At 45.1% G+C, this 18,153-nt stretch overlaps 5 protein-coding genes across 5 annotated transcripts; 3 read left to right on the forward strand and 2 right to left on the reverse strand.

The window, feature by feature from the left end:
• Nucleotides 1–455: 455 nt before the first annotated feature.
• On the forward strand, nt 456–1,838 carry L199_006234 (uncharacterized protein; the record flags this gene model as incomplete). The annotated part of the gene is made up of 6 exons (XM_064891934.1): nt 456–552; nt 610–685; nt 751–861; nt 926–1,257; nt 1,356–1,573; nt 1,635–1,838. 6 exons carry the CDS (start codon nt 456–458, stop codon nt 1,836–1,838), a joined length of 1,038 nt encoding a protein of 345 aa, XP_064748006.1.
• A 275-nt stretch (nt 1,839–2,113) lies between these two features.
• On the reverse strand, nt 2,114–6,240 carry L199_006235 (uncharacterized protein; the record flags this gene model as incomplete). The annotated part of the gene is made up of 24 exons (XM_064891935.1): nt 2,114–2,167; nt 2,268–2,561; nt 2,636–2,831; nt 2,887–2,951; nt 3,012–3,053; nt 3,110–3,235; nt 3,291–3,357; nt 3,416–3,534; nt 3,589–3,703; nt 3,767–3,774; nt 3,836–3,916; nt 3,976–4,129; nt 4,191–4,266; nt 4,321–4,412; nt 4,464–4,533; nt 4,587–4,665; nt 4,716–4,732; nt 4,789–5,017; nt 5,072–5,264; nt 5,325–5,403; nt 5,458–5,598; nt 5,655–5,707; nt 5,762–5,932; nt 5,996–6,240. 24 exons carry the CDS (start codon nt 6,238–6,240, stop codon nt 2,114–2,116), a joined length of 2,766 nt encoding a protein of 921 aa, XP_064748007.1.
• Nucleotides 6,241–8,407: 2,167 nt separating this feature from the next.
• L199_006236 (uncharacterized protein) lies at nt 8,408–11,268 on the forward strand (the record flags this gene model as incomplete). The annotated part of the gene is made up of 3 exons (XM_064891936.1): nt 8,408–8,860; nt 8,946–11,129; nt 11,200–11,268. The coding sequence occupies 3 exons, from the start codon at nt 8,408–8,410 to the stop codon at nt 11,266–11,268; spliced, it is 2,706 nt and encodes a 901-aa protein (XP_064748008.1).
• Nucleotides 11,269–11,493: 225 nt separating this feature from the next.
• L199_006237 (uncharacterized protein) lies at nt 11,494–13,584 on the reverse strand (the record flags this gene model as incomplete). The annotated part of the gene is made up of 9 exons (XM_064891937.1): nt 11,494–12,007; nt 12,076–12,138; nt 12,191–12,269; nt 12,331–12,453; nt 12,520–12,625; nt 12,690–12,783; nt 12,844–13,298; nt 13,354–13,431; nt 13,549–13,584. The coding sequence occupies 9 exons, from the start codon at nt 13,582–13,584 to the stop codon at nt 11,494–11,496; spliced, it is 1,548 nt and encodes a 515-aa protein (XP_064748009.1).
• A 710-nt stretch (nt 13,585–14,294) lies between these two features.
• L199_006238 (uncharacterized protein) lies at nt 14,295–15,674 on the forward strand (the record flags this gene model as incomplete). The annotated part of the gene is made up of 2 exons (XM_064891938.1): nt 14,295–14,954; nt 15,051–15,674. The coding sequence occupies 2 exons, from the start codon at nt 14,295–14,297 to the stop codon at nt 15,672–15,674; spliced, it is 1,284 nt and encodes a 427-aa protein (XP_064748010.1).
• Nucleotides 15,675–18,153: the final 2,479 nt, after the last annotated feature.

The following is an 18,153-nucleotide window of genomic DNA, read 5'->3' on the forward strand; positions in this document are numbered from 1 at the left end:
GTGGTGACCATCGGCTAGGCTAAATTACGTCGATCTGTCCTTGCATGAATCCTTGAATCACATCAAAGATATCTCAAATGATGATATAAATACAAGATAGCAGGATATCAACTATAAAGCACCCACCGATCATCTCCTTTGATTCCCACCCATCTTCTCTTCACTTGCCAGCATCCATCCTTTCGCAGTCAAGACTTCAGATATATATATATATATTAGTTTGTCTTACTCCCACCCACCTAGCTCCCATCATTAACCGTCAAGTCCTCTTTCCTCCCTTGCTCAACATCATCTACGATCGCTGGGATCACCATCAGTAGCTTCTTGGTCAATAACTTCCGTCAGCCTACATCATATCAGTATAATCATCATATATCATACATATTGGTACTCTGTCGTCGAATACCTTGTTAGAACCGTACTATTCATCTTCATACCAACGCAACACACCAAAGATGGGTATGCTCCTTCTCCTGGGCCAGAGCGCCTGTATGTTCATAGCGAGTTTTGTGGTCGGCAGTATACCATTATGGATCAAATCTGCGACGACGGGTAAGTAAAGTGAATCTACATGTTGCGAGAAAGAGCTGACAAAGGAGTTGGAAACAGGAAGACGGTTGAAGATGATATCGGTTCTCGGGATGGGTTTATTGGTCGGTGCAGCTCTGACTATCATTATACCTGAGTAAGCTATCCACGACGTCAAATGGGGTGCCTAACTCACAGCTGACGTGTTCAATGCGGCTGCAGAGGAGTATCAACTCTGTTCGATGCCTTACCAACCGAGAGGCAAGGTCACGATGAGAGTGCTATACATGCTACTGGAATCAGTCTGTTACTTGGTTTTGCGTTGATGCTCCTGTAAGTTTAAGTACGATCTTGTACTATCGTCGTCGACAATTCTGACTTCTCTTTCACTCGATAGGATCGAGACTCTCACTCCCCATCCTTCACCTTCCCCACCTCCTTCACCACCTTCCTCTCGATCTCACTCTCCCGCATCTTCAATAGATTCCGCGCACCGTCCACTACCTCAACATATGAACTCACACACTCCGTTACAGTCTAAACCCAAGAAACTGCACGTACACGACTACGATGACTCCGACGGACTGAGTGGCAGTGTACATGGACTGAACGCTACTTTGGGTATGGTCATTCATGGTGCTGCGGATGGTATCGCTTTAGGTGCAAGTAGTTTGTCGGGGAATGGTAGTTTGAGTCTGATCATTTTCTTGGCAGTTCTGGTACATAAAGGTAAGTGGGAAATCATATTACTAAGTGTTGTTATGCTTTTTTTCCGTACATCATATGAATCACCAGGTCAAAACGTTGACCTTATTCTTTACTCTCAGGTCCTACTGCTCTAGGTCTTACTACCACACTTTTATCTCTCAACCTCGCCCACACTGCTATCAGGAAACGCTTGATCATATTCTCGTTTGCTGCACCATTCGGAGCCATATTAACTTACCTCCTGATCAGAGCTTTCGGCTCTGCTAATTTAGGTCAAGGCCATAGAGGTGATGTGGATGCTATCGGATGGTGGACTGGGATAGCTCTGCTTTTCTCGGTGAGTCAAAATTCATCGGACCAGGGCGATCGCCCGCTGATGATTCTGCTTCATTCTTTAGGGAGGATCCTTCTTATACGTCGCAACTGTCATACAACCTCTTTCATCCCATCCACACGATCATCATTCTCATGTCGAATCGGGTGATCCAAATGGTCAACAAAGTCAAGAGCCGCAATTGGGCAAATACGAACGTACATTATTGTTAGTCTTGGGTATGGGTTTACCTGCTATGCTCAGCTGGTTGGTGGGTGATGCACATTAGATAATCCGGGAGAATACAACCAAAATAAAAAAGGGCATGGAATAGATGATGCCTCAATACATTAGATATGTTCATAGCGTCAAGGTATCTCAGCGATACTTAATGGGTATGTATGTGTAAATAATTCTAGCACTGTTGCCATTCCTGCGTCCGTACAGAAACAAGATACATCTTCTTGTGATGGATATGGGCAGACTATGGGGATAAAAGGGGCGTAATTCGATTTTATTCATATGTATGTACTGATTTCGTTGAATTCTAGGGAAACAGAAAGTCTAGTTTCGTCTACAACATCTTCCGAGTTGTCTAGCAGTCCAATAGTACAAGCACTAAGTAGGGTGTTATTCGGCATCAGCAGAAATCGACAAAAGATAATAATGAAGATCTCATCTTATACCACATGAAAGCAAGTAGGCAATATGTACTCACTCCTAAGAACCTGACCATACTCAGACCAAAAGTGGCCCAAAGTAAAGCTTGGAAATAAAATTGTTGTTTGTTTTGCAATTCCACCGTATTGAACTTCAAAGCGTTCTCGATACATGTGCCGTTCATTGGGACAGTAACGTTTCCAGAGAAAGGATCGTAATCCTCCGGTACACATTTCTCGACGAGCTTCTTAGTAGTATCCAGTCCATTCAAGGTTTGGATGGAGATAGCTAAACCGGCGTTGGAGAGTAACCAGAATCCTACGAGACGAGTACGGAAAGTACGGTTCTCGTCCTGTAGCCCAACAAGAGCAAACACACATTTAGCTAATCCTTACAACAGATGGTGTGGGATGATGATCGACTCACATCCATGCTTGGTTTCTCCTCCTTTTCCTCATTCTTGTATGGTGCCACAGCTCTTTGTACTACCGATTTGAACGATTCGTCCAATTCATCTTGATTCCTTTGAGGTTCCTCCACCACAGCTGCATCACCGCCTTTCTCTTTGCTTGATGAAACGGCAGGAAGAGCTTCCGCTTTATCGGAACCCTTTGTACCCCATCTACTCCAGGATATTAGCATGGCAATCATTTACAGGTGGATCCAGGATAGCTTACGAGACATCATGCAGATTGCAGAAAGCGTAAACATTCAGGACATTGGTGAAAGAAGGTGCCAAAAGCTGTAATGTGATAACATTAGCCCGTAACATTTGGTACTCCTCGGTGGAAGTCGATCTCACCATGTATTGAGGGAAAGAACTGAACATGTGCCATGGATCTCGCTAATTACGCAATTGTCAGTGTTGATATACCACAGCGTCATCATCTGAGCACTCACGTATAGGAAGGACGCGATGAGGTAGATACCTATCGTCGACATGACAGCAGCAACCAATACACCGTTCGTAGCATTGAAGAGATTAGCGAGCTTCTGACCGATGTTTCCTGGATCACTCAGAGCTCCCTGTAAGACAGCTATTAGCTATACTGATTGACCAGGAAAGGGTTTGATCACGTACTTTGAATGCGACAACGGAGAGAATGACTGAGCAGACGATCAGGTAGGCAGCCAGGACAGCAAAGACCCTAAGGTACAGACAAGATGAGCTAAACGACAAATAAGCTCGATTCGTACATAGCTTACCATAGCGTGAGAAGGTATAACCCTTTCTCTCCCTTGGGTCGATTACCCAAAGCAAGTACGAATTGGAGCATCAAGAAAGCCATGTATATCCACATTAAGACTAAGTTGACCCAGTAAGTCTGTACAACATAAACACATTAGTAGATATCGCAGTCCTGGTGCCGTGAGCTTACGACTTCAGCAGTAACGAATAGATTGATGTTGGAACCGGCAGGGACGAGATTGATGATGATAGAGAAAGTAAGCCAAAGATTGGCTAAGGCGAACCAGGAGAAAATCAAATTGAAGCTACGTCGAATTAGTATCAGGACCAATGGTATGTATACTCCCGAGTAGAGTGACATGACATACAAGTTGTACTGAAGGTGTTATACTGCATCAGCTCGATCCTGCAATGTGTCGAAAAGAGAAATACCTCACCAGTCCTTGTACATGGAAGAACAGCATTCTAATAGGTCCATGACCAGATTTGTACAATCGGAAAAAGTGGATGAGGGCGTACTACACAATAGAGTCAGCTTGTGCAATCGTCAGACATGTACTAGTATAACGATACTCACAACAGAAGCAGCGAAAGAACCATTCAACCATCTTCTCCTTTGACTGATCAACTCAGCAGCTTGCTCTGGAACATCCGTTTCGGCTTTACTAGGTTTGACGTATTGTAATACCCATCTGTCCTTGGCTTTTGCGACCAGCTCGAAACATAAGATTCTGCGAAACAACACGTTAACATAGGCAAGAGCATTATGAGTTGAGGAATTGGTTTTCATACCTATCCTCAGCCAAGAACATATTCTTGGTGAAGATGTTCATTCCGTAAATACCCTTCTTTCCCAGACGAGCAGCCACTACATCAAAGTGTTTAGTAATCTATCATCTAAACCAAAAATCAATGTGCCCACTTGTATGATCACCATGGAAATACTGTTCCAGGGGTCTTCCTTGTATAGCTCGGAAACGATAAGCAGAGAATGCACCGGGCAACACGCTCACACTGCAAAGGGGATATCAATAGGACGTTTCGTATAGGTAGAATTAGACTTACTATCCGAAACTACTTTCCAAAGGCTTATCAAGGATATTTGACATTTTGTACTCAAAGTTTTGAGCGGCAACTTGGAGTCGCATCAGCTCTTACACCCAATATGGTGTGATGGGGATCGCTTACCAAGTGGATTGAGCAGTTTCTTTCCGCCTTTGATCATTGCATGGATCTCACCGCATGCTCCACCAAGATTGGGGTTGTTCTATGCCACTTCGTCAGTTTACTGATCATTTTCTGAACTGATCGGCTTACGTAGAAAGCTTCCCATACTATATATATTATAGCAAGTCAGCTTTGTCCGCATCCTCATCTCGATGAAATTTACAGTGATAAATAGCTTTGTGCCCAGGTTTGGTACCAGCATCCAATAATACGCAAATCTCGGGATTTAGCTGTCTACCCAATGCGTTGAATAACCATCTGTGAGAGTTGATCTTCTTGGAGTTCTCCGCTTTGAGGACGAAGATCATTTGGACAGGTACGAGGTTGTTGGCATCTCCAGGATGAGGTTGAACTAGTTGAGGAGTAGCGTCGATAGATAGTTGCGTTGTATACTGCCATCAAATCATTAACTCAGAATATAAACAATATAGGGACGTATGACATACCTCAAAGATATGAGCTACAGTGGGTTTACCATCTACCTCCTTCTTCAAAATCCCATCTTGGAAGACACCAATCGTCTGAAGTACATCCAATACTTGTTTATCCATGGGTCCTAAACCATCAGCGACTAACGCAACGACGATCCTTTGCCATCCTGGTCTACCCTCTTCAGCTGTTCTTCGCCAGAATTTAGAACTACAGGCAGGTATCAGTCCTGTGAATCTTTGATGAAATAAATCAGATCTGTGAACTCACGCTTTAGTATTGCAGATATCTCTGATATTCAACATGACATTGTGTAAGGTACGAGCATACAGAATCTTATCCTCGTTGTCTGATGGCACTCTGTCAGTAGTATGACTGATGCAGTAGGCAGGGTAGCACTTACAGCTGGTAATGGCAATCAAGAGCTCTGTCTCTCGGTTGTATGAAGACGTCTTCAATCTCCATCCGTTCTCAGGTGTAAAGTCATCTGGATCACAGGTAGCCGCAGTGTATCGCATGTGAGAGAACTCATTGGACTTGGTGCCTAATGTTCACACGTCAAGATATTATACCGATAACAGGTATCTTTGATACTCTTACCGGCAATCCACTTATCCTCGACAGAACTTGATACTGGTCCAGGTACGGCATAACTACCAGGCCTTTTCAGCATATTCCTCCTTGAAAATGGCAGCTCATATACTCACTCAGCGATGAAGTTTCCTTTGGTCAACTTGATCTTCTTGACTGTTACACCTCTTCTAGGTAGAGTCTGACGACGCATGAAATCCGTTCCGACCGAGTTGGTCGATGGCATATGGTTGAGTGGTCTTTGATAAGGAGAGTGAGGGAGGAACGAAGCAGTTGACGCATTAGGACTGCGTAAAGCAAACGGCTAATAATGAGCATTATCGTGACAGATAGGTATGGGACCGACTCACTCAGATGTCAGAGGTTTCAACTCATCGTCCTCTTCTCCAGCTACCCAGGGCATATGTTGTCCATTGATCTCTACCCCTCCTCCCATTCTCCCTCCATATCCCATATCCCCTCCATCATCGTAGCTATAAGGTACTGGTGGATAGACTTGGGATTGGCTAGAAGGTGGATATTGCGAAGATTGAGGAGAAGGTGTGAATCGGTTACGCTGCTGATTATGGTCGTGGAACGGATCGTTATGACTCATTATGTATAATCCCTACCTGTGAAAATTGATTTTGTTACAGAGGACTTGCGTTGTGGCCCACCTCTTTGCAGAGATTATGAACAACGTTAGAATCGTTCAACGTGTCGTCAAGATCGTTTTATGATATAGTAATAAAAGGCAAAAGATGTGTGATCAAAGGTGAAACACGACTAACTTGCTGTACGGTAAGAATAGATAAGCCTGCGTGAAGTAGTGTAGATATTTGAAGATCAATGCTTAAATTGGAGCTATCCTTCATCCGCATTAGCAGACCACCCAGCTCACCCATTCAATTCAGTAAGAATCGGATACCCAGCTGAGGAATGATCACTCAACTAAAAGGAGAGCAGAGGCACAACCAGTGACATCACAATTAAGGATATACGTTGGAAAGGCGAGGCAAGAGGCAGGTCAATAGCTGCAGGAGCAATCAAAGGATACCCCGATACCTGATAGCTTGACTGCTCACCATGACAACCCACCCAGTCGAGATTAGAATGGAGGCGAGACGCTTCAACTGGAAGACCGTTTGTATACCATATTGCCCACATGGACATGGCTCTCAGTATGCATACCGGATCTTCGATGGCCTTGAAATATCAATTGACAGGGCTAAGGGCATAGAAGAACTAGTGTATGATATCTATTCAGTAAGTTAGTTTCGATCTGGATCTGTGCGTGTGTGCTTTTGCTTTTCTCCCATTCCATCGCGATTGTTTTTATTGATATTCTCAGAAGCAGAAGCAGGTGCAACGCGTGTCTACAGTGCCACAACAAAACGCCGAGCCTGTCAATTCAAGTCGCCATAGCGGAAATGTCCACTCTAAGCGTTCTCCTTGATTTTATCCTCTCTGGCCTCTTTTGGCTAAGATCATGTGTAGTATCTGTTCTTAACGCTGTAAGAAGCGTTATGGGAATACGTTCCCTTACTTCTTACTCTATATTTTCCGCTGGTGCTTGCCTCTTCAGCTTGCTGAATGCAGCACACGATGTCGCTGCCACCGCACTACCGGCTTCTGATGTCACGGCAACCATAAAATACTTTTTTGTCTTTTGCCGTTTTTGTTCTGCAACTCAACGTGCCTCGTGAATAACATGCGTACTACACTGCTTCCTCATCGCATCTTCGATTAGTGCAAGCAGGCAATCACAATGGACCTGCTTCCGGCGCACTCTTTTAACGATTAATCTCTTTGCCGAAACCGTCGTTTCTGTCACTTATCTCGGCTTTTTTGCATTCTGTCACAACGGCATGGTATTTCGAAATGCGTGGGACAGAAAGAATTCTGTAGATACGCCGGTACATTTACCTAAACATACGACCTTGGCAACGGTCAGCACTGAACGACGATCAATCTGCCATGGAGCCACTCCATGGTCTCTAGGTAGCTCTTACAGAGTTACCTTGACAACACTCCTTGATGTCAAGGAACGCATTCACACATGTGCATCACCATACATCAGGTGGGAAAGACAGATACACAGAGATGTTCTATACAAACGACATTCGGGAAGTTGGTTCAGGTGCCTTGCACCTTTTCTAGGCTCATCTGCTTATCAGCAGGCTAACACTTTCTCAACTCCCCCCTTGAGGCCTCATCACTGACTATTCGACTTGAACACTTACCACTCTAAGATTTGTACGAAGAGGAGTATCATTGACTCTCGGCCAGCCAACCTGATCGTATAGGCCACAAGCTTTGATGTTCTCGCTTCAACATAAGATGATAGCTTTATGCTTTTGACTGAGGTACTCAGACCGGCTTCTGACGATGAAGGATGCTAAAAGGTCAAAGCTCACACAAAAAGCAACTGATCATCCGCAATGATCGCCAAATTAGTTCCAATCTCTTACAGACTGGTCCTTTCTAGATCAAATTCCATGGGCACTAGGAACGATGAACACATCATTGATGGTACCGTGCTCGATTGTTTCACCCTCACACGTGAGCCCTTTGCTTCGATTTCATCATAATCGGGTTGTTTGCTAAATTCAGATAAGACCGACTTTTAGTATATTTCTACGACCTCCTCGCAGCTCTTCCCTTTCATATCCCGTACTTCACTCTGGTAGTCACTGTATCATTTTCACATATGCTTCCAAATCAGGCATTGTAGCCTTTCCAACTTTTAACTACTCTGTCTCGTTTCCTTTCGACTTTTCGAGATGGCTATCTTCGGTTCTAAATTCAAGAGTGGCCGGACCACACCTCAGATCTTCAACCACCCTTTCACAGAAGGTGCCGATCCACCTACACCTGTAACAGCCAGTCGCGATAAACCTGGACCCAGGCACCCTACTCCTTCGTCAACCCCTCGACAGACCTCTCGCTCCCCCGCCAAACCTCTCAATGAGAGTCCTCGTACAATCAAGTCTGGTGGAACTTCAAGTCCCTCAACGAGACCTCGGAAAGACTTTACTGCGACCACACCCTCTTCGGCAGGTCAGACAAACTCGTCACCCACAAAATGGTGCAAGTCCGCCTCGTCAACTCCCATCGCTGCGTTACCACCTTCTTTACCGCCTCCAGTATATGCGCTACCTCCCACTCCTGAAGCTTCGCCGGATCGTAGGGCTTCAACTATACACAATAGTACCCAAGGCGTCGGTCACCCGAGCGTAAGTGATATTTTCAACTTGTATAATCTTCCTAAATATCTTCCTAAATCGATTCATGCTGATGAAGATTGATTGTTCTTTTTAGAAACCTTCTCTTGGACTGAATACCAAAACTTTACCCGCACCTCCTTCTTCCTATACGTCTCCTAATACCCACACCAGAACAGGCAGTGCACCCCTATCCACCACCCAATCGAGTCAGTTTCGAGCTAGATCAGGCTCTGCCTCGATATCCAGTCGACCTAATACAGTCATAAAGGGCCCCTGTCCTTCATTGGTCAGTACGAGCAGCACACTCGATGTGGGATCAAAATCTAGGTCGTTCGACACTTTCGGTCATGGATCTCATGAACCGAAACATCGTCCAGTAGCTCTGAAACTCAGGACTAGTAACCTTGATCCTCAGCTAGCCAGTTCGTCCCGAATCCAAATCAAGATGAATCACTCTGTAAGAGCGATCAAAGAATTCGATGAGAAGAGTCATAAAAGTGGAATTGAAATTGATGCTGTGAAATCAGGTGGGCTATTCAGTTTCCACCTTCATCGTCCTGATCGTCATTCAGATCAATCACTTCAAGTGGAATACGCACCAACACCCATTCAATCGTCAAGACCGTCTACAGTTCGACATCAATCCGAAGAGACCATTCGACCCTCCTCTCATCCTCATGAGCAAGAACAAACTCGAACTGAAAGACCACGTTCGTTCTCTACCAACGATGTTATGAACATCACCGAAATGGACAAGTTGAGAAGTATCGACGAAACACCCCGCAAACAACGCTCTCAACCTACTTTCAAACCTCTTCGTTCGCCTCCTTCACCGACACTAGGTCATCGAAATTGCGTCACACCTGGACTGTCTTCTGCCATGTCCGATCTGTCTGCCACTCCTGGAACTACATATACCTCTCTGCCCACCACCACTTCGAGATCGGGTGTCAAGCCATTTGATGATCTTCCTATTCCATGGTGTACTAAACCATCTTCTGAACTTCTCGCTGAGATTGGCGAAGAGCTTTACAACAATCTCATCGAACATTCGCTCTCTGATCAAATGGTATCATCGCCTCGACTACTACATCCAGTGATATTGGAAAATTCGAAATCTGAAGAGATCAGATTAAGAGCTGAACTATCACGATTGAAAGAAAAACATTTCCTATTAGTCAACCAACGTGAGAGTCTAAGTCAGAAAATCGAGCAGGGGATCTTCAAATTGGATCAAATCAAATTACACAAGATGGTACAAGCCTTGGGACAAGCTTCAAGAAGAGTCGACAGAGTCTCAAGACAGATTTATATATGTAATGATCAGATTAGACAGATTGAAATTGAGGCGAAGGAGCATTCTGTAGGCGTAGTGAAGATCAGTCTGAAAAAGAGAGACAAGGAGTTGAAAAGTTTGAAGGAAGAATTGGATTCGATAATGCAGAATAAACAAAATCAGCATGAAGTGGAAACCCATGCTAGAGATTCGGTGAATGAAGACTCGAGTTATATCTCGACACCTCGTGATCACGGTTCAGCCACTACCGCAACCACTACTGTACGATTCCTTGAACCTCCTACGCCAAGTCCTAGATCACCTGTGAAGATCTCACTGAATCGATCTTCCAGACCGTTATCGACTGCTACTGTAATAAACATCCATTCGTTGTCTTTCCCTTTTCCTCCCGATAGGAAGCGAGACGATCCCTCATCTTCCGGCAATCCATCTGAGCTGGATGAAACGAAAGGAATGTCCAAGTATACTACTCACGGCGGATTGACAGTCAAGATATGTGAGAACGAAGAAGGTGAAGGCGAAACAGAACAAGATCTCGATACTGATAAGGAATCGACCGACTCTCATACTACTGCTATCTCAATCACCGGTCCAACTAATGAAATCCTCATTTATCCACCCGGACATCATCGATCACTTTCCGCGCCGATAATGGGACTTGAAGTCCCCCTTAGTGCATATCGCTCGGAAGATGGACATCAGTTGTCTAAAGTGGCTATGAATATGGGTATTATGGATCACGGCGATTATCATCTCAAGTATACGAGTAATCATGAACGTTCGATTTCCGAAAGTGATATAATGACACCACCGGTCTCTTCAACTTTGAGATTCACAGCTCCATTGAAAATCAAGAGTCCGATGAGGCATATCAACCAAGGGAGAAGTAGACGTCAGGTCAATAGCTTGACTGTAAGAGGGAACGAAAATAGGGAAGAGATGGTTAGAGCTAGGATGGGTAGGGAAAGTTTGCTTGAGACTGTGAGTTTTCCAGCTACACGACTTATCGATTTAGAAGTTCTCTTCAGCTGATTGAACGATGACTGTTTAGCCAGAATCAATATTGCTAAGTCTAGCTACCGCTCCTATCTGGACGAGACCGGATTGTGAAGGCAGATAGGGACGTCAACATATATTGATTATTTCATGATGGATATGAATGTAATGTCAACCTATGTTACATGTTACCATACAACATCCCTTCCATTTCGTACTCCCGCTCTATCTTCCGTATCATCTCGTATCGTATAATCGACGGAATGCGCTTCTCTTAATCAAGATCCAAGTAATCGACACTATCCTTGCTTCATCAGCTGCAATATATGCCACATCCTGAATTTTCGACTCACCCTTGATTGTCTTCCTCATGCTGTCGCTGTCTTTCCCTTTCCCTATGCCTTGCTCTGTAGTCCTCGGGAATAGCACTAGATAGCGAGGGACGATCTTGATCTGAAGTCTGTTGAGAGTCCTGCGTAACTGGTTGACCTGAAGTAGGCAAAGTCGGAGACGGAGGGTCTTGCGACTGAGCGCTGTTTCCGGTAGCAGCAGTTAGAGGCTGGTCGGCACCGGTTACTGAGTTCGATGCAGGAGCGGAATTGGATGAAGTGGTTGCTCCAGGAGTCGATGACTGAGCAGCCTGTCCGGCTGATCCAAAGGTGAAGTGATTTGTCTCATTATCGGTAGGTGATGTTGGGTTACTTGTAGTCCCGCCCGCTTGGCCAAATAGTCGATTGAGGATACTCGTCATCGTTGTTTGACCACCCTCTTGATTGTTTTGTGCTGTACCAGAGCCTTGCCCTTGCCCTTGTTCTTGAGACCGTCGTGTGCGATCTTCTTCCTCTGGCACCAAAGAAAACCGACTAGACCAGTATGCAATGATTAGCAGGTAGAGCTCCGGGCAAATGTACTGAATCAAGCGCAGACTCACCATACAGGACACGACCCATTCTGCTTTAGCCAAGGTACTAGACAGTCCGGATGGAAGATATGCCTAGAGACCTTTCGTCAGCTAATTGCTCAACCATTCAGCTGTATCGACTCACGCGCAAGGTATTCTCATGACCTCATCGCCCACCACAAAATCGTCTTTACATACTGGGCAATCCTTATATGTGCTCTGGGCTGTCATATCAAGAGAAACATCAGCTACACTGTAGTCAAGAAGACAATATCTGAAGCTCACCTAGCTTCTTCTCATCGTCGAATTTGAACCTCGGTAGACCTTCGATGACAATGTCAGAAGCAGGTAATGGCCCTTGAGGACCAGCCGCTTGCATCAATCTTTCCAGGATCTCATTGAATCCCTCTGTTGACCAAAACGAGATCAGTAAGTTGTGGATGGACAAAGAAAACCGTAAGAGCAATAGCTTACGCTCTGAAGTTGCGTAGTCTCCAAGATTCGCTCTCCCTGCTGGACCGAAGAACATCCCTGGACCCCCTTGTCCTTCCTCTCCCATCACAGCCATCAAGGCACGCAACTAGTCATGTGGTCAGCAGTTCGCCTTGAACTAACAAAAAGTTTTTGACTGCAGGTTGACTCACCAGCTCTGCTCCATCCATCGGATCTCCTGGCCCTAAGGGGCGAGGTCCACCAGGTCCTGCTCTGGGAGGTGGTCCAAATCCTTGAGGGAACAAGCTGGATATTGATGATGATCAGCATGCGCAAGAGGAAGTCTCAGGTCTATCAGTTGCTCACCTCTCGAAGTCCATTCCTCCAGTAGTTGCACCTTGACCTGTGGGACCAAATGGACCCATTCCCATACCTCCGCCACTACCACTACCGAAGCCAAAAACCACTTGACCTCTCCCACCACCTGGGAAGTTGAACGAGAATGTCCTTGCTCCGCCACCTGACCCTCCAGTATTTCCGGTACTCCTACTGGGACTTGTCTCGCTACTGCCCGATCCATCATGAGTCCCACTCCCACCTGAGGGTGAACGTGATCCTTCGCCATGTTGATGATCTGCTGCTGCACCTAATATATTGCCAAATAAGCTGGATAAGAACGACTGTCCGCCTTGTCCTGGATTATGCTGAAATGGTGGAGGTGGAGGATTCGATCGAGAGGGCGAAGATGGTTCGGCGCCAGGACGAGTCGGTGGAGCAGGAGGAAGTTCATGGAATGGATCGGGATTGACCTCTGGGTCAAGCTGATATATCATCGTAAGCTCCAGCTTAGTCCTACAGAGGAAAGCGAACACATACAATCTCTATGAATTCACCGTTGCAAGATGCACAATGCGATACGCCATTGACTGTGACAGGTCGCATTTGAGCACCACACTGTATTTGATCATATCACATCAGCACATCATCGTAGCTCCCGTCCGGTAGATCTGCTGGCGTGATGCTCCTGATGGCATGTTCATGACGAGAAAATGAATAGATGGTCAGACTGACCTCATGGCAAAGCCAGAACGGCGCTGCGTTCGGCATGTTGATCACCTAATTCTGTCGGTGATTCGCTGGAACCTTGGAGAAGTCCAATATCGAATGGTGAGATTTCTCTATGTTACTGATCCCCTGATTTGATCGTATAGCCAAGTGATGCGTGATATGAAGCTCGCTGCCGATCTGCTTCAGCTTCGATAAGAAGTGGTATGCTGTTAATGTTGCTGTAGTTGATGAAAAGAGCAATAATAGAGCAGATGATGATTAGACTATGTTGTTATTGCTCGTGTCGTCTGTCGACGGTCAACGGACAATCACCGGCGGACATGCACTGCGATATGACGCATTCACATCACCTTACATAAGCATGCAGCGTGATCGACACATGGCCCATCCACCCACCTCACCATCTAGGAAGAGCAACCTATGCATGTCTGCTCATACTCTAGGTTATCTCACTGTCAAGGGTGTCGAGACTGACGAGAATGTCCTGCCGTGGTAGCACGGTTATGAGCTGGAGCTCGCCTAAATCAATAGCTGGATGTGCGATCTTTGTCCACCAAAGAGGTAAGCGAGATTAGGTGACGCAGGTCTATGGCGATGAGGACGCTGCTGTCAATGACGACATGATGAATGGGTTCTAAAACAGGTAGATGAGATTGCCATTGGATTTCATTCACATTCATCTCTCCTTCTTCTTGAACTCCTACATCCTTATTCTCATCACTCTATCACTGGAGAAACTCCCCATCAAGATGGCCTCTCAACCTCGAATAGCGATCATCGGCGGAGGTATATCCGGAGTCTGTCTAGCCATAGCTCTCCAAAAGCGTAATATCGACGTGACACTATACGAACAAGCGCCCAAATTCGGCGAGATCGGAGCTGGCGTAGCATTCAATCCAGCAGCTACGAGAGCTATGAAGCTCTGTTCGACCGATATATATGATGCCTTTGAGAAAGTAGCTACTACAAACATGTCGTCTGAAAAGCAGAAAACATGGTTTGACTGGTTAGACGGAGAGGCTGATGAGCCCATCGGTCAAGAACCTTATTTGTTTAGCGTGACGAATGAATTTGGTGCGAATGCAGTTCACAGAGCTCATTTCTTAGATGAAATTGTTGATTTGTTAAAAGAGGGAACTACAAAATTTGGTAAACACTTAGATACGATCATCGACGAAGGAGATACGAAACCGTTGAAAATGAGGTTCCATGATGGGACTGAAGAAGAGACAGACGCCATCATAGGTTGCGATGGGATCAAGTCAAGTGTTAGGACTTGGATGTTAGGTAAAGATTATCCTGGAAGTTCACCGAGTTATACACATAAATACGCTTATAGAGGATTGATACCAATGAAGAAAGCTGTTGAAGCGCTAGGAGAAGATTTGGCTCAAAATGCCAAGATGCATGTGAGTCGTGTGATCCCTGTACTGGATGCCATTCCTTGTTAGACATGCAAAGAAAGAAGAGAGAGTAGGAGCTGACTTGTGTGGATCTGATCATAGATGGGACATAATGCCCATGTGCTGACTTTCCCAGTAGACCACGGCGAGACCATGAACGTCGTAGCATTCCGAACCAATTCTGAATCATGGCCATCTTCCGAAAAGCTCGTGTTGCCTTCCGAGAAATCACACGTCAAGAAAGATTTCGAACACTTCGGGCCTACCGTACAGAAGATTATCGATATTCTCGAACCGAAACTTGATTGTTGGGCGATATTCGATCTGGGTGATCATCCGATGGAATCGTATCACAAGAGGCGGGTGTGCGTCTTGGGTGATGCAGCCCATGCTACTAGTCCACATCACGGTGCAGGTGCTGGAATGTGTATCGAAGATGTCGCTATGATGGCTGAATTACTCAACGATCACAAAGTCAGACAGCAAGGGTTGAAAGGTGTTGAAATCGCTGTCAAGACATTTAGCCAGACGAGAACAGAAAGGACTCAGTGGTTAGTACGATCCAGTCGACGGAGTGGAGATTTGTATGAATGGAGGGTAGAAGGTATAGGGAAAGACATCGAGAAGATCCAGAAGGAATGTAAAGAGAGTAATGAGAAGATATGGAATGCTCAGATCACGGAGATGGTAAAAGAAGCGAAATCCGTTTTGGACAGGAAATTCTGATTTGTAGCTTACTTTGATCTAGATCCGTACTTTATGCTTGCAATTGCATATCTCTTACATCCTTCGCAGTCTTGTGCCGTATCGCTCTCAATGGATAAAGCCTGCGACCAGTCGATCTGCCAGGTAGATTCGGATGCACCTGAATTTTTAACGTCTTCAGCTGATCGACCAGGATATAAGACATTAACAGTAGTTATTGATGATCGAAGAGTCGCAACGAGCATGCGCATGTTTAAATCATTCGTCTCGTAGGAACGGGAGACCTCAGCGACAGACATGGCTTAGCTTGTATGTATTCGCCGACTATCTATAACAAGACACATATATCGTTCTAGCAATAATTGTAGTCTAGTTACCTCATGTTCTCATGTCGACGCGTCCCAATAAGTCCGTAGCGCGTTTTCATTAGCTGCAGTCTACAGGGTCAAATGGAATCCGGAAATGAATGGCTGTCTCAGACCTTTTTCCACTTTTCCGAGGACATGTACAAAGCTAGGAAACCCATGGTTTTACCATAGCAAGCTGTCCCTCCGTAAGTTAGACGCTCATCCACATCTGTGGTATCCAGAGATCTTCAGACAACTGACAAGTGGAGATAAGAGAACTTCTAGTATGGACGACGCCTCATGACGTTCGATTCCAAGATGTGTTCTGTGCCTATAAGCTTATAGACGCCATGAATTCCAGAAGATCAGGAGGAACAAGTGGTATCCGTAATTTATGTGATTTTCAGAAGGATGAACAGATTTTAGTGCGTCATGAGGCGTTCTTTACTAGATTGGATACATCAGCTGAGCTCGTCGTCCGTGCATGGCTGAGATGCCGGATGCACAGACTTGAGAAGATCAGATCTCTTCACAGCTCAGTCAGTATCTTAGTCGGAGGGGTGAGAAAAGAGGGAAGGAAGATTTTAGGTATTCGGGTAATACAAGCTTTATCAGACTTTCCTGAAAACTACGGGTGAAGCATTTAGAGGACAGGGGGGAAATTGAGGGGTACAGTACCACACCTTAATTGATCGTATCCTTGAATTTTCAAAAAATGAAATCATCCGCGTTGCAATTCCTTTCGTCTTGGATTTCTCATTAAGCCGAAAGAAAGGATAGACGGGAAATCTGGACACCTGGACGTAGCCTGTCGTCGTTACATTCGAATGATAGACCAGGCTTCTTCTGCTCTTCTTACGTGATTGCTTTGCCTTTGACTTTTAGATTCAATTATATCATTGGTCTACCCTTTCTCCAGAAGGTACCGAGGGCACCTATGAGAACTTTTCGTCCTCTTGACTTTCATAAGGTAAGGTACGGAATAAATCGATCGAGGGTACATGAATTCTGAGATGCGGAAGCTACCATGATCCTTTGCTATGTATGTATCCTCTAAATTAGCTCAATGTGAGACTAGGATGCAGTTTTTCCCGACCTGCTGAGGGCTGTATGTAGATGGTGACATCGATAGTCTGTTATCATCATTTGCATCTGTATCGCATCTTGATCACAAAATCAATACTCCTAAAATTGTGTTGATCCTCCCACTCCGGATCTACGACCTCGAGGGATCGACCGATAGTGTGCGAGACCAGCTAGAAGCGGTCAGATATAACGACAACGAAGCTGAGCTTTGATTAAGAGGACATCTGAAGTTGGGAGAGACAGTATTGGTAGTTTATACATGTGAGTAGCTCATTTCCATCACCGAGATGCCTACGACTAGACAGTGTGCGGCAATGGTATTGTGTGTGTGTGCGTGTGTGTCTGTGCTTTCTCCCATCATTTCCCTTACCGTTGGTTTCATACGTCTGTGTGTTGTGTGTGCGTGCTTGTGTTCACACGTCACCAGTCCATCCTCTTCCTTGATCGTATTTTTCCCTTCTTTCCTTTCCAGAAGAGATCTTGATGGCTCTTCGTATCGCTTTTTGATCAAACACACCTGTCCATATGATCGGCTGTCTCAGTCGTGTGTTCGTGTGTCTCTGTTTCAGTTTGGGTCGATCAATCAACTTGAATTCAAACCCAATTTATCAATCAATCAGTTTATAATGAATCCCCATGTATGGTGTACGATTGTCTCACCCAATTTGACGTGTACCACCCTCCCTTGACACCCTTTATCGGATCTATACCTTTGCTTGTAATTCTCTATCAATGGCGTCAATCATCCCAACTAGACTTCTCCGTCTTGTTATACTACCTTTTACCGACCAAGCCACGATATCTACCTGCCTTTTCATTCTCAATCCTTATTTTCCCACCTTTACACCTATTCAATCGAATAGGTCCGTTTCAGTTTCACTATACTTCTTCTCACTACCCAATACAACCCTAGTTCGCTATCCTGTGGAAATCCGATTCCGACTCTGTCTGACATCATTTCTGGATCTACCTTTATACTCATCGATTCTAATTTAATTCATATTCCTTCATCCTTCTTTCTGCTTCTCCTTTTGGCTTCCTTACTATATCACTTCTGATTACTATCA

The sequence above is a fragment of the Kwoniella botswanensis genome, chromosome 1 (genome assembly GCF_036426115.1).
Source record: "Kwoniella botswanensis chromosome 1, complete sequence".
NCBI lineage: Eukaryota > Fungi > Basidiomycota > Tremellomycetes > Tremellales > Cryptococcaceae > Kwoniella > Kwoniella botswanensis.